This window comes from Barbatula barbatula, assembly GCF_947034865.1.
Source record: "Barbatula barbatula genome assembly, chromosome: 13".
NCBI lineage: Eukaryota > Metazoa > Chordata > Actinopteri > Cypriniformes > Nemacheilidae > Barbatula > Barbatula barbatula.
Window position 1 is genome coordinate 14,327,055 of NC_136776.1, and position 24,091 is coordinate 14,351,145.

Sequence of the window (24,091 nt, forward strand, 5' to 3'; positions counted from 1 at the left end):
ACACCATCGGAAATCTAAAGACATTTTTAATCTGACATCTTCACGTTGTATGTTTGCATTATTCCTTATTAGCTGAATGTCTTATCTATTCTGTTGTTGTACATACAGTTTATTTACAGTTGGGTGTTACAATCACTACGTGGTTAAACTCTATTACAAATCAGAGTACATTTAACTCTATATTACTGTAGGTTAAAAGAACAGCTGTGTTTTTTCTTCCAGCAACCACCAACAAATCGTTGACACCTCACCAAACATCTGGTTTCATTTGAGCTATGCTTGTTGTGCTGTCTGTTTATCTCCATACCAGCCATGGTGGACCACATCCAAAACCCAATAAAGATAAAGTCCCTTTAAGCTGTGTGTCCGTCAAAATTAGATAAAGATGCGACCCTACAAACAAGTCAAACATTTTATTGTTTTTTGTATGTATTCTGAAAGTGGTATCTGCAACCTTCTTTGAGGCGGTAGGGTGCAAGGAAGCCATTGTCGCAATTAAACTCATCAAACGATCAGGTTGTGAATTACAGGAAACTGCGTCTGAACGGATCCTACGGGTGGACGATAAGGGAGTATCACTGAGTTCTCGACAGGCTTCTTTGGAAGAATTAACAAATAGGATTAGCGAGCAGGAAAAAATCTTCCCGAAAGCCATCTGCTAAGCCGCACGGGGAGACGTCAGCTCATAGCTACGTGATCGCATCTCTCCGCAGCCAAGAAAGCATGTACGATTCAGTCTAGTTGAACTATAGGTGAGTTTGGAATCCCCAACATAGAAGAGATGCCCAAATTACTGCCTGTAAATTGAAAACTTAAAATTTCTACAAGTTCAAAACAAGGATTGAAAATGCCTGTTGTACTATTGAAGCGTATTTGGTGGGCTTTGGTAGTGTTGATTTTGACAGGACACTTTTGCACTAACACAGGTATGTATCTAAGGTACGCATAGGCCTTGAAAGTTTTTGTGAGGCTTGCAACGTTGTGATTTTCTGTTTGGTTTTCTTCAGATGCGATTGATGAAAGTCACAAGGATTATTTGCAAAATGGAAATACTACGTTTGTGGACAGAAGTAACTTATTCGACGCATTGAAGGGTAAAATGTTGGACGACGAGTCCAAAAAAGAACGGAAAATTGCTCTGTCCCGCCGAAAAAGGGACTTGCTGTTCCCCAGTGGAGTTCAACTTTGTTCACATGAAACCGTGCAGCAGGCAGTACAAAATCATCTGAACTACTTCCATCTAAGAGGTAAGAACATGATAGTTTGGCTTTTAAATGTTTTTGAGCAATTCTGGCATAGTCTGCAAAAGAAGTCATCTATGGTACAGATGGATGCTCTCTGAGAACGGTATGTGAGAGTCAAAAGAAATGAGCTCATACAGTTTAACTTTTCATCAATAATAATGCACCAAGCCAACCTGACCAGTTCCATTAACTTCGCAGTAACCGCACATATTTGACGCACAACTCCACGAATACACTGTGTCTTTGTCTATTTCTCACATACGGCTATGCACAAATATTCATGCAAGACGAATTTTCCACGGCGTGCTTTATCTGTCACATATTAGCCTGTGAAGTTAGACGCAATCAGAGTATTAAGCCTACAGGAGACCACCGCTGAGAACCACGTCTCGCCCTGTTTGCGATAACAAGACCCAGATGACCCTGGCAAATCTAATCACTACAACTCAAGAACCAAGTATTTTAGATGTGTGTCAAGCCATCTGTGCCCTTCATTTTGAAACAGCATACTGTATTAAAATACACACGCCACAATGGACCAAGAAGGCCAAGGCCAAATTTAGAAATGCATTTGCATTTTTTGCACTTTTCGATTGTTTGACAGAAACCATGAGGTGTCATCTCTTCATGATCTGAGGATGTTCCAAAGAGTATCTTGTTTGCCTAGGTTGACGTAAGGAAATTTGCCTAAAGAAGTTAACATGGTCAATGTCACAAATGTGTTTACACATTTCTAAATGAACAAAAATGGTCTCATTGCGTTTTATTGTAAATCAAATGCGAACATATACATTTAGCATGTATAACCCAGCGCACAGCATTGTTTGGGATGTCTGTTAAGTTCAAGTCAAGTCAACGTTATTTGTATAGCGCTTTTTACAATTTTCATTGTTGCAAAGCAGCTGCACAAGAAAACATTGACTATAAACAAAACATATAAGGTTATGGAAATAAGGTTTGTTCAGTAACAAAACATACATCATGAAAGCTGTCCAATCACGTTGCAACTCTACTTATACAGTTAGGTTTCTATTTTCAGGTTTGCTCAAAAATGCAAGTGTGGACATAAGGCAGTGATTTTTTAGTCCGGAGCAAAATAACCAAAAGAGCCGAACATAAATATGAACACACCCTAAAAACTTTAGGTCCAGTTTTAAATGATCAAACATCTCCTTTGTATTGTGTTCTGTTTTGGACACCATTGAAGGGATCATAACAATTGTTCTCTCAAAAATAAAAACTGTCACTGTCTATAAATGTAAAATTATTGATTTTGGTGTGTAACCACCTTAAATTATAATTTATTCCCCACACAAACCTATCATATGGCTTTAGAAGATCTTTTGCACTTGACAGCTTAACACTTGGACGCTTGACAAGATTGAACCTTTGTGTTGGAAACAGCAGCAAAGACATTTACCTACACAATTTATAAGTTCCATGAAAACAGAAACAAGAGGTAAGTTAGTAATGTCAGGTTTTTCAATGAACCTTCCATTACTCATAAGGAAAGTGTGTTTGTCAGGAGACTTGAGTCTCAGGTGTCCATTTAGCCACTAACAGCGATGCTTAAAGTCAAATGCTGTTAGCACGCATCGTTCTAATGTGGGAGGCTGCAGAATTCCCCATTTTTCCGTCTCACCCTCATGAAATCCCCATCGCTACCGAATCCTTTCTCGAGACGGTGATCAGATCCTTCACTCCGCCAGGAAAATTGGTGACCTCTGCCCTCCCACACATTAGACTTCTGGTAGTCATCATGCAGTGTCAGTGTGCCGGGCAGATGGGGGTGGAACTCATCAAGCGCGGCCGCAAAACGTTCAGAAAGAGTTAAAATCCCCCATCTGCGCATTTCATTTTCCACTTGCAGGGTACATTGAGAAGGTATGCAGCACATAGCGAAAAAGCTAATTTGGTTTGCAAACTAAGAAACGAACAACGGTGTGGAATAAGTGACGTATGTGCATAAGGATAAGAATGTTTCCATTATGTTACTTATTGCTTGCTTTATTTCTGCCTTTTCTAAGTCAAAGGGCTTTCCATTATAAGATATGTCAGTTTCCACTAGCAGGGTTCAAAGCTGTTTTTTTACCTGTGATTATACAGGAGTTGATTGTAAGCTCTCCTCGATTCTTCGTCTTCTCACCTACTGTACAGTATGTCAGAAAAAAATTGATCTGATAATATACTAGATGTTGACACTCAACAAAGCCTGGTCTTGACAAACTGTTCTAGGTTTTCACCTTAATTTTAACAGCTTGGGTTGATGAATTTGTCTGTCTATAATGTTTGTATTTGAGCATATGCTGTATTCATAAACACATGCTCTATTTATAAGCACTGTATATGAAATGGCCCTAAACGCATTTAGCCATATTTAGGGGAATTAATTTCACTGCATTGGATTTGGAAATCAGGACACATCACACATACAGTGTATATACACAAAACCGTAACACCTTGTAACAAATTATTGCATTAAACCGAGTTTAGTTGTAAATGGTTTAATTTAATTTCTTTGCAATTGCCACTCAGCTTGACGCTTTGTTATCTAGAGCAAAACAATTATCCATTTCCAAAAGTGTGGCTTAAGTGTCCAAACAGTTATTCGGGCCACTGTATATTTACATTTGTGTGTGTACCTTAGTGTGCCAGGAGACCGTGTGGGAGGCTTTTAAGATCTTCTGGGATCGTTTGCCGGAGAAAGAAGAATACCAGGACTGGATAAGAAGATGTCAGAATGGTAGTATCAGTGTGTTGGACATCGGCAAGAGCTTTAGCCAGTCAGCCGAGCACCTCACACTGGTTGAAAAGGTGAGTAGGGAAATATCCTCCCAAATGCTACTGCACCAGTCATTCTCAAACTGATACTTATGAGTTGAAGGCCAGTTCAAACCAAGAATGCTGTAACTGTAACAATAACTATATTACCATCTACACCTAAGGACAATTGGGTTTTGTATGTTTTACAATTTAAATTGATTTTGATTGGCTGTCAATGTTTTATCTATACTTGCACAAATATTGTTCCCCTTTATCTTTATTTGCAATTTAAGAGAGTAGTGTGGACACTGCTATTCTCTTAAATTTTGATTTGTTAAAATACATCATCTTTATAGTTATTGCCTTTTGTGTGAATGGGCCTTTATGATGAAAAACTCAATTAAAATAACTTTATGTATTTATTCTCAGAGGGTAGGTATGGCTTCCGTGACAACACTAAGGTAAGAACTGCTAGCAACAAACATGTGTTGTGGTTTTCCTATATTTTATACAATCATAATATTGTATCATATAACTTATTATCTGAAACCATCACTTTGCCATAGTAACCCACTTTAATGTATCATTTCATTATGATTTATCATTTCGAATGCACATACAAATACGGAAACTAGCCCCGATCAATATTAATACAGTACTGCATTGTGCTGTTTCTGAAGTAACAGTATAATCGTTCGTAAATCAAATAAAACTATATCTATATGTATCCTACTATAGTGCACTCACCAGCCCATGGCAGCCTGAATGCAGGTAGGACCCTTCACCCCCAGCTCCCAGGCTGCTAAAGGGCACAAAAAAATCAGAAAGAGAACATAGTCCTACTTAGCAGCCTAAATATGATACAAAATAGTATGTTACACCTGTAATGAAATCATCTGCAAATGTACGGTGTGTATCTCAGTTATAGTATCGTATACAGTAAGTGCACAACCTAAAACAATAAATTATTCGCAATCTTTTGTCAAATATCAAAATGTTGTGAATGCACACCAGTGGTTTGCAGATAAAAACCACCAATTAAAAGTTAATAATGGACCCAACCCCCTTGCTTTAGTCCACAAAATGCTTACAAGACAAACATTATATATTGATTTTAGTCCATGCTAAGCTAGTTAGCTCTCAGATAGCTTTAGTGGCAGCAATAGTGTATGAAATATTATCTTCCCTGGCAAAAATATTTTTTCTAACCTCTGAACAGATACCTTACCTTGACCATCTAAATCATTCCCGGTTGTTTTTTTCTCTCACAGACATCAGACGACGATCTCGCCAACACAAGCGAACATGGCCACTACACAGCTAGGTCAATCCAGTTCTCTATATACTCTATACTATAAACAATGACCCCCTTTTCAACTTTGCATCTGTGTGCCAATAGTGTCTTAGAGTATTTGCACTGATTGAATTTGGAGGATTGTTTATTTTAGCTACGCTCTGAATCATATTGTTGCTGTCTACATGAACCTATCAGTTAACCTCTCTGGCTTCCGAGATACAGTACAGTGCTCTTAGAATAGACATTAATCCACTTTAATTAATCATTGGCTGCTAATGAGTTAGAGATGTTCATATCTTCATGCTCTGCCATTTAGTCAAGTCTATCTAATTATTTAAGCATGTGCCTGACCTCTATTGACAAGTTTAACTTTGATATCCTAAGGGAAAGTCTGTTTAACTGTAACTTTCTTTCCATCAATTTCTGTCCATCTGTCTTTGTTTCTCCAGTCAACGTTGTAACAGACTCACTGGACATTACATCGCAGACCATTGCAGGCCAAATCCCAATTACCACTATAGGTGCAAAGCTTGAAATCACATTTGGAGTCACACCAGGACCTGATCTTACCACAGCCTTTGAGGACTCACCGGGGACAAGCACCAATGCATCTATAGAGTCCACAGAAAAACTTGATGTGAGACCAGGCACTACTGAGGGAACGGTGAAGACATATGATTTTACCATTCAACATGTAGAGCCTGAAAGTCCAGAAGACTCAACACGGTTTGAGCCTGAACGTCTGACAACCTTTGAAGACTCGCCAGTGATAAGCACTAATGCTTCTACGCTAGTCGCTAGTGAATCCCTTGAAAATCTTAATTTAGAAACTAAACTAGAGGTGGGGGAGGTTGCTACCGGAAGTCGTGCTACAACAGAGGATTTTACCATTGAATATTTTGGTTCATCAGAGGCAACTGTACTCTTGACCACTGAGATATATTTAATTGACATCTATGACCCTGATCTTTCCACAACCTTTGAGGAAGTGCTTAACCCACCAGAGATGAGCTCGATTGCACCTGTAGAAGACATTTTTTCAGAAACCAAACTCAAGGTGGTACAGAATGCTACTGAAAGTCCTGTTATATCAGATGTGACCATTCAAGAAGAAGAGGTTGATGTTGTTTCAGACATTATGTTAATGGCCACTGACTCAACAATAGTCGATTCTTCTTCAGATATAATTACAGTTGATATCTTACCGGAGAAGCCTATAGCGATGACTCCTACAAATCTAGCAGATGTTCCACCTAATGCTCTGACAACTGAGGATGTTGTTGAAATGCTATTAACTACACTGCCTACATTACATGAGGGGTTTACAGAGGATACAGGAGAAGACCCACTCAAGGACACATCTGTTAATAAGGATGCTCTCAGTGATATTGCAGATAAGGTTGTACCAACAACTGAGGAATCCCTAGTTACTGTTTCTCAAAGTGATTTTGGGTATTTGGGTAAGGTAGATGACATCACACAGATTCCAGAAGTTCCTGAGGTGACAGCTGGAGATACAGGCAAAGTTATAGGAGAAACTCCTGATGCTACAACTGGCTTTTCAGAGGACAAAGAGACACCTTTTACTGAGAGAACCACACCTGTAGTTGAGATAACTGCCATTGAGAAACCTGGCAATATAACGCCAGAAGTAACTTTGGTTACAGGTGAAGATACAGAAACAGTTTCTGGCAACACATCTCAAGATTTTGTGGAAGACACAAGTGATGCTGTTGAACTGGATAGAACTGCAGGTACAATTTTTGAGGAATTACACCAAGAAGGTAAGAAGATTGAAGGAAAGTCACCAAAAACATCAACTCTAAGCACACCCGAGGTCACACTTGATGCTTCTTTTAAGGATGGAGCCCCTAACATTGACATTGTAGAAACTGTAAGTCAAGACATGAGACAAACACTAGAAGAAGTAACCCCTGAACCTGGTTACGGGATTGAAGAGGCACAAAATATTTCGGAAGACACCATATTAGATGTTACTGAGATGGAAAAATATATACTGACAACCGTCAATGAAATGGGTACAGAGGGTTATGAAGTTACAGAATCCTCTGAAGGTCCTCAAGACACCCACAAGGTTGTGGAGGAAGTCATCACAGTAGACCCTTTACCTCAAGTCATCACAGAGACATTTAAGGTTGTTACAGAAACCGCTGATGTCATGGCAGAGACAATGTCTAAAGCAATACTTATTGAACTCATTACAGAAACAACTGAGGTCACATCTCAGACACCTATTTTGACATCTGAGCTTTTACCCGAAATCATTTCAGAGACACCTGAGACTTTACCAGGGAGGAAAACGGATTTATCTGATGTCATATCCGACATTTCTGTAGTCCAACCTGAATTGATGGAGGATGAAAACCCTACACCCAACTTGAAAGTTGAGGACATCACAGTTGTAGAAAATGTTGTGACAACTACCATTCAGAAGACTTTTTCAACTATGTTACAAACCTCACCACTGGATATTTCCAATGACATTCTTAGTGAAAATAATGTGGTCAGTGCCCTCAGTTTGACTTTGCTCTTTATCTCTTAAAATAATATTTTTAAGGATTTATGATATACCAAAACATTTTCTTTTGTATGTAGATTGGTAATGAAATTGACGATATCTTGGCTCGACCGATACGGCCCATGGGAGACCATATGCTGGAGCTGAGTATTAAACTGAAAGGAGAGACTTATGATGATGCTCTACGAGATCCATCGAGTTTCTATTATCAACGCTTATCTGACCAGTTCATTGAGATGGTGAAAATTCATGTTTACTATTGCAGCTGTATAATAGGAAAAAACATGTTGAGAATATAATCTTTTGGGATGTGTGTTGTTATGTGCATACAGTATATTATGGATTCAAAGCATCCTCTTTTTATTTTTTAAAGATTGAAGACATTTTTGAAAGGCTCCCAGGTTTCAAGAAGATATTTGTCCGTGAATTCAGGTAGAAATAATCTTTATTTTGCAGGATTAAATCCTGCATGCGGTTATATAAATATAATAAAGTTAAAATAAATGAATATATACATATTAATGTATTCATGTTGTTTTTTCTTAACAAAATGTCCCAGGCCACAAAAGGACATTGAAGGGTGAGTACCATAACTTTCACAAGCTTATTGGAACCTTTTATCTATGTTGTAATACACTGTATCGGTTTTTCTTGAAACGAAAACTAACAGAGAATGTAATAGGCAGGTGATAAGCTATTGCAGCTCATTGTGCCTTACAGTATTTTTTATGTATGTAGATGTTTGTATTTAATGATCAATTATTTTCTTATATATTATTAGCTTATTAATCAAGCTAATTTAATGTAGCTCGTAACCAGAACGACTTGCAAAATTGTCAGCAATGTTAAACAAACAATGGAAAGTGAAGGGTTAAGAATCGGCCCGGAACAATGCTGGCTCAACATTTTTCTGTCATTTTTCTTTTTTGACAGATCATTATTTAATAGACAATACAAATAAAAAGTAGTTCACGTAAAAATGTTTAATTGTCAGCTGGACATTTTTGAAGGGACCAACGATAATCTGGAGGGGAAAGCCCGCCCGAACCTGATTAAGGATTAATGTAGTCAGTGTATTGGAAGAGGTGTCTCTTTATTGTTTAAAGAAGGCTTAACAATTGGGTGGTTTGGAAATTTTACAAAAGGACACAAGGGCACAATGCTTAACCCCCTTTTTCACCAAAATTATCACTTTAGGTTTCTTTTATAAAAACACCCGATTCACGGCTCTTATGCAAAGTATCGTCAAGGTGAGGTTTCCCTTTGGTTTACAAGCAAGGCTTTGGCTAAAGCACACATTGGATAACTGCATATTGTGAGCTCCATGAGACCCCTTAACCAATCTGAGAGCCAGAGCAGTTCTCTCTTAAAGCTTTATAAGGCTTATTAGCATGCAAGAAATCTGTGTGCCAGGGAATTGTATCACGACTCAGATTTTGCATGTCATGAGAGAGAAAATTGATCTGGCCATAAACTCACCAGGTTTTCGAATCCTTGTAGAAAAGAAAATATGGGGCACAAATGTAGGTCAACTCTCCACAATTCTTTTTAATTTACCCCAGTGAGGAGATGCTTGTGGAATATTTTGCGGCGTTTGGGTGTTAGCTTGACCATAGACTGGGGTTTTGTTTTAGCCATTATTTTTTATGACTGAGCGTACAGTCCATTTTACAGGACCGGCCTGAACCAAACTGAGCTACATTTTTTTAGGCCAGGTTTATAATGTTAACACCTGGACATACTGGACTGAATCGTCAAACGTATTGGTACTTACTTATTGGTAAATTACCTTCTTTGGAAAACAAAAGAAGATATTTTGAGAAATGTCTCCATGGTTTTGTGTTCATAGTACGGAAGTCAATGGCGGTCAATGTTGTTTGGTTACCAACATTCTTCAAAATATCTTCTATGGTGTTCAGAAGAAGAAAGGAAGTCATACAGGTTTGAATTGACATGAGGGGAGTACATGATGTGTTTTATTCTCCATTCTTCAGAGGTCTAGCTGTGGTGGTGCACTACACTGTCTGTCTTGAGGGAGACGGCGCAGGAATAACTAATGAAACAATGGATTACATCAATCTGCATTCCAATATGGTAGAAAACTCCTTCAAGGATCATGAAGAACTGCCTACTGTGGTCTACACCATCACTGATTTCCGCAACTACATCAACAAAGCCCTCCAAAAGAAAGATTTAATCGGAAACGCGACTTTAGACGTGGACCCTGATTCTCTGCAACTGGAAAGCGGTAGGACATCTTCAAAGAGGCAAACTGTGTATCCATTGTAGAGGACCACCTCAGGGTGTTGAAAGTTTCGGCTGAATGTTTTTATAAACAGTCGGTTTTGAGTTTACGTCCTGTCATGGTGCTAATTGCAAACTGTAGTCAAACGAAGCCAAAGTGCAACACTGACAATGGTTTACATTTACATTTTGGCATTTGGCAAACACTTTTATCCAAAGCGACTTACATTGCATTATCCTATACATTTATACATGGGTATCTGCAATCCCCTGGGATCGAACCCACAACCTTGCATTGTTAACGCAATGCTCTTACCACTGAGCTACGGTGGTTACATATCCTATTACCACGCATGCTTGTATGTGGTTTCTTATCTCTGGTTTTGGCAGAATCATTTTGCACCACTCAGAGCCAATCTTTATGTGTTGGTATGACTGTGCTCGAGTGGGCTTAAATATAATTGGATGTGATTTGTCTGTTATGGCTTTACAGTGGAGACATTGCCGCCTTCCAAACCAACCAGCAGACCGCTTGACTCCAACGACATGATGGTGAGTCAATGGACATTGGCAGGACCACCCAGTTAAAGGGTAACCATGGCCGTCCAGTCCTTATCCAGAGCTGCAGTTTGGAATTATGGGATTTTTTTCACTTTAGCACAATTATTCTCAAGTGTGAATGTGAATCCTTCCCAAGGAACTGCTTGAAAAGCAGTCAATGATGTTAAATGAAAAATGAGTCACGCTAATGGTGATCATACGCAGGATTTTGTTGCTACATGATAAGAAACATTACCTTGCACGTAAAATGGGTTTTCAGTGCATGCCATTAAAACATATTATAGCACAGCTATGGGATAGTCCAGCAGCTCTGTAAAACCATTCAAGTCTATTTTCCGGCGAGTGTATTCTCTAGACACAAGCTTTTTATATAAAAAATGTTGAACTCTGGCACTGTGAAATATAGAAAATAATCTGTTTTTAATCTCTGAACAGTGTATGTTTATTACAGAGGCAGAGTCGATTTCATCACAATCTGTACTGTAGTTTAATTAGACACGTTCGAACACCTAATCCTTGCAATAATATCCAAATTCTTTCTTGTTGCATTTCACAAAATTGGCACATTTTGCCACAACCCTTATTAAGTTGATTCATAGTCTTGTTTTGGCCGGGGCACCTTGTCCAGGACCTTTGAACATGTGTTCTCTCTCAGATTATGGTAGGCCTATGCTTGCCTGCAAGGACACATGTTTGTTACTGATAGTTACAAATAAGAACATCTGATATTGATTCTTTATCTGCTCTGTCCCTTTTAAGACAGATTTTCATTGTTGTCCTTTTGGCAAACTGAGTTCTGCGGATCGACTGTTTATGTGGATGTTGCCAAATACAAAACCAGTTTGAAGAAACAGTGAGGTTTAGAGTTGAGTCTAGGGTATTCAACACTTCTAAGGGGCGATTAGAAATTTTGACAGTTAATCAATTGTATTGTCCCACAGGAAAGCAAAATCACAAATTAGATTTTCCATTAAATGAAACATATTCATCCCCAGAAAGAGACTGTAATAAATTCCCATGTGTTTCTTCTCCAACTTTACTGCACTCGGATTTAAGTGAAGAGTTTCAGTATTAACTCAAACATTTTTCTTTTATTTTCTTCAATACACAGTTAAGTAATGAATTGTCTAAGAAAGAGAAGCCAGTAAGCTATTTCATTTTCATCTGTGGTCCTAAATGGTCAACAGACCTCATTTAGGAAATATAAGCAGAATGGATTTCAGTGTAAATTGTTCATAAAACTAATATTGTTGAATTGAACTTGACAGCTTACGTATGAATGGTTTAACAGTTGATTTACACAGAAATTCGTTCGGCTTGTGTTTCGTGAATGAGGCCCAGATTGTTTGACCGTTGGTCATTCATGTTTCCTTAGCACTTCATGCGTTATTTATGTGAAAATAAAACACAGGGAATTTAGGGATTTATACTGTCAACTGTGCAACCAGTCGTTATGCTGTATACAACGTGAAATATTCCCAATCTGTCTGATTTAGTCGAATGGCAGTTTTTGGTTTGATTGCCTCCTAAACAATAAGAAAATGGCTTTGCACAGAAAATACAGATAATATATTCCAGCATCTTTTAGCGCTGGGACCGTGCCATTTAGCAGTTTCAAACGGTCCTCAAATCCAGTGTTATGTCCACCGTTTATAAAACATCCATGACTGAAATGCCGTTAACAAATGATGACACCTCAAACTTATCTCCCTATCGCAAGAGTAATGATCTGCCGGCCCACAGCGAAGCCAATCTTGACACAGTGCAGACAACCTTGATGGTAAGCGGCTCTCGCTCGTCGGTTGGTTCGTGGGCGGGCTCTTTCTTTCGCCTTGCTGTGCTTTTCCGGGAGAATTGCCCAATTAAATCATTTTTTTAACAGGGATCCAGACTTCTAAAAAACTTTCCGAAAGAAGTTGGTGTGCTGGGGGAGTGTATAAAGCACATAAATACTACGTCATACCTACAAATAGTTTTTTAACAACTGGACCACGTTAAGCATAAGAAGCTGGCACGATTAACGGTATAAAGAATTCAGAATGCATTACACAGTATATTACCCCTACTTTAAATTTGGATCATCCAAAGACCCAGTTGGGATCAGGCACTTATGACGATGTAAAGTTCATGCAAAAATAATACTTCTATTATTTATATATCTTCATACCTTTAATAATGTATAAGACTCTTTCTTCTGTGGAACACAAAAGAAGATTTTTTTTAAATGTCTGTTGTTTTGTGTTCATACAATGGAAGTCAATGGGGGACATTGTTGTTTGGTTACCAACATTCTTCAAAATATCCTCTATTGTGTTCTGCAGAAGAAAGAAAGTCAAGCAAGTTTGAAACGAGGGTGAGTAAATTTATGGTAAAAAATATCCCTCTATCAGCTGACACGTGCACATTCAATGACTAAACGATCACTTGTGAACATGTGTTCAACAAAGCTGTGAGTTCCATGAAGCTCTGCCAGCATCGTCTCTAAAAGAATTCCAGAGCAGAGAGATTAAAATTGTGGGATTAACTTGTCACTTTGTCTAGTGTGGGCCGAAATAAAAATGCTGTAAATATTCTCTTCAGAATGAAAACCATTTTTTTATGTTGAGCCACACTTTAAGAAACTGAAACAACAGAGATAAATTATGCTAATGAACAATAGACGTATATATATATGATTTTTTCCTCACAAATATTTTAACATTGAAATTTAACATTAAATCCTAGGACAATATTCTTGCTTCAGAGAAACCACCAGATGTTGACAATGACATCTTCATTACAAAAGATGACTTCTTTGACCCCATTCCCGCTTTTGACGTGCCGACTGAAGGCACAGATGTTAATGATGCCATTGTCTTTGAGGAAAGCTCTACAATATCACCAGCAGACTTGGATATCAAGTTTGTCTCTAAATCCGAGAGCTCAAGCAGTGTACCTGTTCCTGATTCTGAAAGTAAGTATCTTAATTTGTTTCATCACCGTAAAGTAGCAGCTTGGTTCTAATGTCTTGTTTTATTTCAGATGATGGTCTTCTTGAAGAGGAGGGGTTTCTACAGGCTGTAACCTTGGCCAGTCTCAACATAGATACTGCAAATAAAGATGTCTTACCTACAACATTAATACAGAAGACAGACGAGACTCCGGTTTCCCCTGGAGAATCTCCAGGTGTGGAGAAGACAACTCATGGTGAATTGACAGACCTTGGTTCAGGCTCAGGTTTCTCTTGGGGTAACCTTGGCATTGACAACCAACCTATGTTTTGGACTATGGAGACTTTGACAGTAGAGCTTTCCATGCAGACACAAGTAGCCCCTGAACAATATAACAATCCTCTTCCAGAAGAAATCATTACTATGGGTACGCATGTGACCAGTCAACCCCTGGTACATGTCTACACAACAACAGATCTTCAAAATGTGGATGAGTCATCAAGTCCTGCTACTATTAAGAGTTTACCTGCTCAGAAGCACTTTGAAGCAAGTTCTACATCTACTGTGATGCCACCAAGCAAGGTAACAGCAGAGTATAGTCCTTCCACCAAAACACAACAGAATCAAGCAGACTTTGGGAGATCAGTTGCAACAGTTGTCTCAACAACAAATGTGAATGATGTCACCTCCACCACCCAACTGGCTGCAAACCCAAGCCTTGGTGTTGTTTATGGGGAAGGCACAATCCCTAACCCAGAACCTGGTTTTGAAGATATCACAGAGTTACCCCCAGGCTTATGGCCACCAATAACAGACACTGAGGGAAGTTTAGATCATTCTACAGCCCACATTCCTGAGGAGGAGTCTCCGTTTACACGTGTATCAAATTCATCAATAGATAAGCATGAACCTGAATCAACTACAGAACCTCTTCACACTCAAACATCTACGACTACGGAGGCTCCAAACGATCCTGTGCACACTGCAAATCACCTCACTACTGTAGAGAAGCCAACGTCAGAGACAAACCTTAGTTCCACCTCTCTACCACCACATCAACCAACCTTTAGACCCACCGACCGGATAGTTGATGCTGCACAAACTTCCACCAGTCCAGTACAAGAAAATGGAACAGAAATCACAGTTCACAATTCTGAACCAGTGAACTCTTATAGTACTACTGTTAACATTCCTGTTCCAGTAAACTCCAACATAACAGAAATTGACCTTTTATTTGACCTCTTCCCCTTTGATGGGCCAGGCCACGATGAACACAGTGGTAGTGGGTTTTCACTTGGGAAAGACATGGCAAGTATTGCCTTACCAGCCAGTCCTGGCAGGGCACTGACAGTGTTTTTCAGTCTCAGGGTCACCAACATGATGTTTTCAGAAGATCTGTTCAACAAAAGCTCCACTGAATATAAGGCCCTTGAGCAGCGGTTTCTGGAGCTGGTAAGAAATTTGGTTTTTAGAAGGTTGCCATAGTCAATTCGACTTTTTGCAGTTTGCACTACTGTATGGAAAGCAAAGCATTTGTTAGAAGCGTATTAGTCATTGATGATCACAGTCTCTCTACAGAAATTGTAGCACTGATCCTAGCAGATCAAGTGTTCTCCATCAAAAATTATATTCAAAGTCTGTTGAATCATAAACACACTTGTGACTAATTGAAAAATATTTGTACACAGTTAACATTTTTTGATCTTTGTTGTTGTAAATCATCTAGCTTGTACCATATCTACAGTCCAATCTCAGCAACTTCCAAAATTTGGAGATCATGAACTTCAGGAATGGCAGCATTGTTGTGAACAGCAGGATGAAGTTTGTGAAGCGAGTTCCCCAAGGTGTGACAACAGCCGTTTACCTGATCCTAGAAGACTTCTGTAACACGGCCTACCAAACGATGAATCTTGCAATAGACAAGTATTCATTGGATGTTGAATCAGGTAATTCATGCAGCATATATGCACATAAAAAATAAAATCAAATAGCGGTCAGGAAACACAACATCATGAGCATATCTTGGGAAATGAAGGTATTTTGTTTCTCCAATCCTAGTTTACCATGCAACGTGATCTCTAAGCTACATTTTGGTTAATTTCCCAGAAATGTGTAACACTAACTCTGTGAAGCCATAAAAATATTGCTTTGTTTATTTGAGCTTCCTGATCAGTCCAACACGGCAAGACTGGCTGAACTTTCGATTTGGACCAGTTAGCAACTATCCAACCACCCAAAATAGCCTAGCAAACTCATATCAACACCCCCAAAAACACATACAATATCCTACAGTATGCTAGCACATTTTGCATATGCTGACACTAAAAAATTTAGAATATTGTATAATTGTAACATTCAGGTATAACAACAACAGGCCAATATAAACACTAAGCATTGTTTGGATGAGTGATAGGCAAGTGATTTCATGGTGTACATAGATTAAAAGTGAGACACATTGCGTCTAATGCGTCAGTCAATGAGTCACAGTCTTCGTTGGGTGCCTTGCGTGTGTAATCGTACTTATCTGCAAATTCTGTCTGAGCTGTTGTCAATACACAACATCTCTAATGTTATGAATGCCGGACCTCCAGCATTCATGTTCATTGTACCATCTGCTGTTATGGTGAACTTGCTAGTCCCACAAAATTAGCACTCGTGCTAACGCTACCTGAATATTTATATAGAGTGTATGATAGTGTTCATATATGGTGTGTATATATGTTTTTATCAAATTGTTTTTCTCGTTCTGGTATTTGTAGGCGAAAAAGCGGATCCTTGTAAGTTCCAAGCGTGTAACGAGTTCTCAAAGTGTTTGGTCAATCGCTGGTCAGGCGAGGCGGAGTGCGTTTGTAGCAACGGCTATTTCAGCGTGGATGGGTTGCCATGTCAAAGCATCTGTGAAATACAAGAAGACTTCTGCCAAAATGATGGAAAGTGTGATATCATACCTGGCAAGGGCGCTATCTGCAGGTAGGTGTTGTTAAAAGATCACATCCATTTTTTAAAATGATACTTCACTAAAAACGTTAACTTGAGCTATATTTGAAGTGTTCTAAAGTCAGCTTTGTTACCTTTGAACCATATGAGTCATGTTTTGCAGTATTGAGTTTGCAGCTTAAAGTTAGCCTTCTTTATGGCCTGCCGTGGAGAAAAGTCGACAAATAAGTTTTTGGAAAAAAAGTTTCATCACTGTTGTTGGTCTTGCGTTTAGATGTCGTGTCGGTGAGAACTGGTGGTACCGCGGTGAGCATTGTGAGGAGTATGTGTCAGAGCCATTGGTGGTTGGGATTGCCATTGCGTCGGTTGCAGGGTTTCTCCTTGTGGCTTCAGGCGTGATCTTCTTTCTCGCCAGAACTCTGCGAGATCAATATGACACGGATGATTTAGAAGACCCTTTACGGTGAGAATATAACTTTGAATATAAACACATTCCCATTGTTCTAAACAAATTCAATAATATATAATAATAACAATTCTGCAATGCGTTTGAACAAATTGCACGGTCACCAATTTTGCACTTGCATTGTGATGCAAACAGACTGCACACTTTTCCAAAGATGTCATTTTTAGGCACAAATTTGCTTAAATTCTGTGCTTTTGAAGGGGCAAATTTGTTATATCTGATGGCCCAAAAGCAACAAATATGTGTAACATATACCAGCGTCCTTACGTGATTTAAAAACATGTTTTTTTGTTTATTTAAAACATCGAGTGGTATTTCTTGAAGAAGCACCAAGAAGCTCAGTTCTGATTGTGTTTGAAAGTAATGTATGGGATGCAGGGCTATATATTTTGGCACAAGAGTTGTTTAGCTTGCACGACCTCGGCTGTATGAGAGGACCTGAACAGACGTAATGTTCTTTTCGGTAATTATGAAACAGGAAACCCTCGGGTATGTGATAAGCAGGTTGGATCCATTATCTTTTTCGAACAAGATGTTCTTGTCCCTGTCATAAGTTTCGTCTTGAATAGATAATTTTGCTGATATAGTGATACCACAGATGCCATTTCTCTATCTTTCGTCCTAGATCAAATATACTGGCTTGTATGAACCTGAAATGTGTCCCAGACCGTAAATGATTCTGTGTTTTGCTAAACTAATAAAATGAACTCAGGTTCGCATCCTCGCCTCAGGTGTAAACAAACATCAGTCACCTTTTTGCAACGATTTGCTTTCTTTGCAAACAGCAAGAGCAAAGTCCTGGCAGACAGACATGACATAATGTCTCTGCAGGGGATCTGTCAGTGATCCTGATCAACAGGTCACAGGGGAATAAATGTCGCTACGTTGAGCCGTTCGGATAATCCACTCACTTTTTCCGTGGCTGAACTATCTGACCCTAGGGTGAATATAAATAGTTGGGACGATCTCCTGCTTTGCTGTTTCCACAGAAAGAGCGTGTTTGGCTCTAGCCAACGTGGAAGGTCACACATTGGCTTTGTCCACACCAAAACGTCTTTGTTTGAAAACGCAGCTTTCTCAGTTTTGGGCCTCTGTCCACATCGAGGAAACACTTTTGTCAACGAAAACAAAGCTTTTCGAAAAACATTTTTCAAAGTGGATGTTTTAGAATGCCACTATTGTGTTGTAATGGAGACTGTGAAAGTGGATTCTTTAGTCCTTTAGTCTCTAGTCTCTTTGGTTTTTGGTCATGTGACCCATTCAGCCCAATTATTGTACCACAGTTGTTTACAAACAGAAATGACTCCACCTCATTGACAGTCCATTTATAAAACTTAAACCTGCACATTTTCGCATTTCAAAAATAAAATAAAATAAAATGCACATTATATAAATATAATTTAAATATAAAAACAATTCCTGGCAGAAATAATGCATGTTTAAGTGTCTTACATGAAAGAAATTTTGGACAATTCCATTGCTTTTTTGGAATGAACATCTGAACAGCTGAACAGCAAAAATTCAATATTAATTTATTCATTTATACTGAAAATGCACTTTTACTCTCAAGTGTTTTAATCACATTTTCAGGGCATTTGGAAACAGTTTACATAAAAATGTATGTCATACTTTTTACTCCACTACATTATAAATACATTTTTTTTCCTGTAATACCTACATAGGTACATTAAAAACCACCATTGACTACAATGGTTGTCAAAAGTGCCCCAGAACTGTTTGCTGTCCTACATTCTTCAAAATATCTTCTTTTGTGTTTAACTGAACAAAGACATTTATATAACAAGTCTTTTATGAAATTAAGTATTGCAAGTACAAATATTTAAGCACTTAATATAAGCACCAAGGCTACAAGTCTCTGTTGTCCAGTATGACTCATATGTTGTATCAGGTGTTGTTTATAAACTGACTTGTATTTTCTGTCATCTCCGCAGGCATGTAGACAGCGTGCCATCACTAGAGCGAGCCACTAAATACAACCCCATGTTTGAAAGTGAAGCAACATTGGGCTATAATCAGTATTATCGCCGTTACCCAGAAACCCCTGCATACAGCGCCGGCAGCGCTGAGATCTCTACAGACTTCAGCAGCGAAGAAATCAAACACATTTATGAGAGCAATGAACTTACCAAAGAGGTAATGTCGTCTGAGCATTAATAGAGATGCCAGATTTGATATGACATGGATAAAAGTGTGGTTGAAAAGATGAAAAACAGATTCAATCTAGTCCAGATCCCAATTTGTTTTCATAATATAGAAAAGAGTGGTCAAGACATTTAGGAAAAAACATATTTCATAGAAACAAATTATGTTTGGGGTAAAGATGAGAGAATTTTCATTTTCTAGATCTTCAAAATGTGTTTGCATGAAACTAAAAACAGAGTTTCGTCGGACAATCTGAAAGATCTCTAGAAGATGTTGATCAAGAGGGTTTTTGCATAAGCGAAAGTTAAATAAAGAGCCAGACAATGCGCATACTGGGTTTCATGTTGGGGTTTCCACAAAACCTAACCACAAGTACAGCATTAAAATCAATGTGACAATTTACGTAAGACTGGTTTTACAAACAATTTACACAGAAATATGGTGTTTAGGTTAGAGTTTAAAACGAGGCTTAAAGAGAGCCCTATTGTTCATTTTGCCTTTTGCAAATGTATTTATAGTTTCATGTTGAGAGCATAGTACGTTTAGCATTATAAGTATGTTTTATGTATAATTATTAGAATATTTTAATAATAATACTTTGATCCGGTTCATACATGTGAAACATGTTCCCCTGCATCCGTTCACGAAAAGGGAACTTTGGGCATCAAAAAGGGGACTTTGGGGTTTTTAACATGGCATTAGAATGGTGATTAAACAAGGCAAATGAGTGTTCTGGCCGGGCATTCCAGCATTACAAAACTGGAATTTAAAGCAATATAGCAATATTGTCCTTTCTTTACCATCCTCAAGACTGTCTTATTTGTGGTATGAAGGGACATGGTTTGTCCAGACACGTACAGATGTTAAAGGTGTAATGTGGCAGACATTACCGCTATTGTTGTATAACTCTCTCTCTCTTTCTTCTCATTCATCTCTGCTTCCATGACAGGAAATCCAGGATCGTATTCGAGTTATCGAGCTCTACGCTAAGGACCGTCAGTTTGCCGATTTTCTCCGACAGCACCAAGTGTAAGTGTCAACATACAAAGCTCACACCAATACAGAAAACAAACTCAATCCAGTGTTAATAAAGCAGTAGTAGTGCAAGTAACTGCAAGGGAATGCGTTTTAAAAATCCACACTGTATTATTGAAGTTTAGCCGGAAGACAGACAAACACACAAAAGTTGTGAAAAAAAGCATAACTTTTGTATCAACAGACAGTTCTGAGTGTTTTAACAAACTAAAGGACAAATAAAAATGAATCCACAGCATGACACAGATGTTGTTTATAGAAGTTAACTTTTAATGAACCCAGACTTATTCTTTTAACATGCACACTGGTTGCCAATAAAAAGCCTGAGTCAAATAACAGACTACAAAACCACTGTACGCATCACTTCCTGAAAGACAAACTTCCCCTGTCCTCATTACACATGACCTCAGCTGCACTTGAACCTAAATCAGTTCTATATAGCAGGTCTTCCCAAATGTTTGTCAGCGTCACTCCTACGACTTCACTTGTTTACTTCATATTTCAAGAAGTATTAGCCTTCCGGAATTGTACAGTTTGCATTTTGCTTTTAATTGAGTTATTTTTCTATTCCCATCACACGTATATCACAAATATATTTGTATTTACATTTGTGTACTACAGGTTCCTGCAAAGTTTGTCACATGGTAAATCTAAGAATAAAACTGCTACCTAAGTACAATTTTGCAAGTTGAAGTTCTTACGTAACTGTCAGTGACTGTATTTTATTGAAGAAACAGAAATACATTTTGTCATTTTCTTGCCTACACATTTTTAGTTCACTCGTCAATGTGATGTTAATGCTTTTTGTCAATTTTCGTGTTTTTATTGATTTATATCCCGCCAATACACTCACAGAACACCTGCAGTTCTATACAGACCCCAGTTTGAAAAATGTACGTCAACGTACAAAAACGATCAATTACATAATCGCATGACATTATTAGAATGTATTTTTGACTTGACCAGAAACCCATGCCAGCGGCTTGAATCCAAAAACAACATTTAATACTTAAGTGTAAATTGAAAAATCATTTTCATGCCTGCTGAGATTTGTTTCTGTTCTTTGACAAAGAAAGTATTTCTTTTCGAGACGGTCCATTTTTGGATATGAATCGAAGTCTTTGTGCACTGGTAGTTAATATGTCTTCAAAAGAGCTCAGTGTTCAGAGGCTACAATGGCATGGCAAGACAAATCCAGAGAGCAGGCCGGTTTTGGGTGTCCTACCTCTGCCAGGTGCCGTATAGAGTTCCAGACAGGTGTAGAGTAGCAGACTGAAAAATTACGACTGGGGTTGAGGAATGGTTAACTGTCATACCAGCTGCAAGCATAGAGAAGATCATTCACTGTAGTTTGAAGTCGGGCCGAACTTTTTCTCTCAGAATCCAATCCCAGAATGCATTGAAGTAAGCTCAATAACACCATTCATCCAGAATGGCGGACAAAGCGATAATACACATACTTATTACTCTGTAATTACTAATGTTATTTAGTACAAAATTATATTTAACAACTGGTACTATTTGTAGTATGATGTCTAAAGGATGTTTGTGATTATAAGTGCGTCGGGGTGATATATCAGCAACACGCATACTGTATGCCAAACTGTATTGAATTCCCTTCACATAATGTATATCTGACAGCAAACTGGGAACATTCTTTGGCTCTAGAATAATCCCTGGGCAGAATGGCTAACATTTTCAGTTCATTTCAAACTATCCATCAAGGACTTTAGTTTCGTTTGAATAAATGCAGTTTGCTTTAAAAAATGTGTTTCTGTCACTGAACTCAAGAGTTTTTTTTATTTACACATGGTTTTGTATGTTTATCATAGGGCGCTTGATGCAAGACGAGAAAGTTCCTCCAATTAGAGCTGCAAACCAAGTTTTCACTAAACCCAAGGTATGCAGATCTTTTACTTGAATCACAGCCTTTGACTTGACCTTCCTAATGCAACTACGTGGAGCGTCAAGTCAAACTTGAATTGTCTAAGCATTGTCAATCATTACTTGAATTTGCACGATCGCAGTGATGCCAATATGTTTTAAGTTGTATCATAAAGGTATTCAGCCGCTGAAAAAAGAAAGAGACCAAAATGATCTTAAAATGATTTTTAAAGAGCTCAAAATTATTATTATTTTCTATTTACTATTAATAGGTATGTGTTAAGGTAAAATTATCATTTATGTTTCATTCTGTGGACTAATAACAATATTTCTACCAAATTTCAAATAAAAATATTTTTTATCTGCAGAAAATGAAAACTGGAGAAACAGGTCTTTCAAGCAATACAACAGTAATTTATGTTCATGTATTTAGAAAGGTTCAAAATAATTATTTTTATTTGATAACCTCTATTGTTAACAGAGTTTTCATGTGTCTTGTCATGCTGTCAGTGTTTCACAATGCAATTGGATGACTTTGTCACTCCTGAGGTTTGAGTTTGTTGAAATCCAACAGACACTGGACTGGAATGACCACAAAACATTTAGAAATACTGATTATGTTAAAAATTGGAATGGTCTTTTATTTTTTACCGTGGTTGTATTATGATATTGTTTACGCATAATATGCACATTTTACGTAAATGCTGTAAAAGTGGTAAATGGCATCGTAGACTTAAGATCAATGTAAACCACAACACGGTTTAAGTGCTAATAACAGTTTATCTTAGCAGTCCACTAGCTCATTGCCGAACGTGCTGAATGTAACTCTGGTCATCTCATTTTTTTTAACAGACACTTGCCTTTTTTCTTGAATGCAAGAAGTTGGCCTCGTTCGCCACATTGGACTTTTGCAGGGATGTAGTGTGTGAAGATGTAAATGGACTAAAATTGTACTTAAAAATGTTTGACGGAATGAGCGAATTGTGATCTGATGTAGTAAAATTAGGTATTTGTGTGTGGTCTTAAGGGTTATGAATATGCTGTATGTTTTGCGTAAGGTTTGATTGTTTTCTGTTTGTACCGATGGGCTGATTTCTTTCTTGTTATAGCCATATTCGTAGATACAGTATATGTTAGCTACGTACATTATATCAAAATCACGTAATCAGATTAAATCACAAAACTATAAAGACAATATTTATAGATTCATAAGTTCCTCTTTTGTAATGGAAAGCCTATATTTCATATGGTCTTTTTGTTTGTCAGTGCCTTGACTTGATGGTTACTCTTCATGTACACGTGGGACATAATCTGTTCTGGAACACGGACTGACTGAAGAGAGAACGTTTTGCAGTGGTTATTAAAGCAATAACCCGGCGAAGCAGTGGGTCACAGTGCATTTATAACAGCTAAAGGCGTTAGGTACGATGCGAAGCAGAGTGCCTTAAACCCCCTTGCTGTTATAAAATGCACTGTAACCCACTGCTTCGCGGGGTTATTGCTTTTATAAAACGGTTATTCCATATGCGTAGCAAGGTTTCATAAAATTAGGTAAATAAAGTTATATTTAGGCTATGTGGTCCGGTCAGCCGTTAAAAATCTGGGTATTTTATAACTCAGCCAATCAGAATCAAGGACCAGATGGGACCGTTTTATAAATAGTATTTTAACAGACACAGAGCAGAATATTTAATATTTCTGTCATTTTATTTGACGTTTGGCTATTACGGTTTATTCTTTGCAAACACAGATTTTCCTCAAGTACAATTTATTTTGAGTTTCAGATGTTTCTTTTAGAAATGAGTTTTGTGTTTAGCAGCTAAATTTCCTGCAGATGTACATTTTTCTACTTTTGTAAAACACTCGCCACACACAGATATTTGTAATATATTTGAATGTTAACATCTGTCATCACAACAGATATTTACGCATATTTTTAATATCACTGCTTTCCACCATCTTCATTTTCAGTGGTTACAGCACAGGTTCTGTTTAATGAATAAAGAATAGTGCACAGTGTTTTGATTC

The 24,091-nt window shown here is 38.0% G+C and overlaps 1 protein-coding gene across 1 annotated transcript; it reads left to right on the forward strand.

Moving 5' to 3' along the window:
• The first annotated feature begins 665 nt into the window (after positions 1 to 665).
• Positions 666 to 24,091, forward strand: impg2b (interphotoreceptor matrix proteoglycan 2b). Its single transcript, XM_079471889.1, has 21 exons — positions 666 to 926; positions 1,008 to 1,247; positions 3,892 to 4,058; positions 4,437 to 4,468; positions 4,746 to 4,778; positions 5,279 to 5,331; positions 5,754 to 7,828; positions 7,921 to 8,082; positions 8,217 to 8,275; positions 8,403 to 8,423; positions 9,838 to 10,091; positions 10,581 to 10,639; positions 13,373 to 13,601; positions 13,670 to 15,030; positions 15,305 to 15,524; positions 16,338 to 16,548; positions 16,790 to 16,978; positions 18,934 to 19,135; positions 20,094 to 20,173; positions 22,012 to 22,079; positions 22,916 to 24,091. Exons 1-20 carry the CDS (start codon positions 848 to 850, stop codon positions 22,046 to 22,048), a joined length of 5,763 nt encoding a protein of 1,920 aa, XP_079328015.1. The 5' UTR covers positions 666 to 847; the 3' UTR covers positions 22,049 to 22,079; positions 22,916 to 24,091.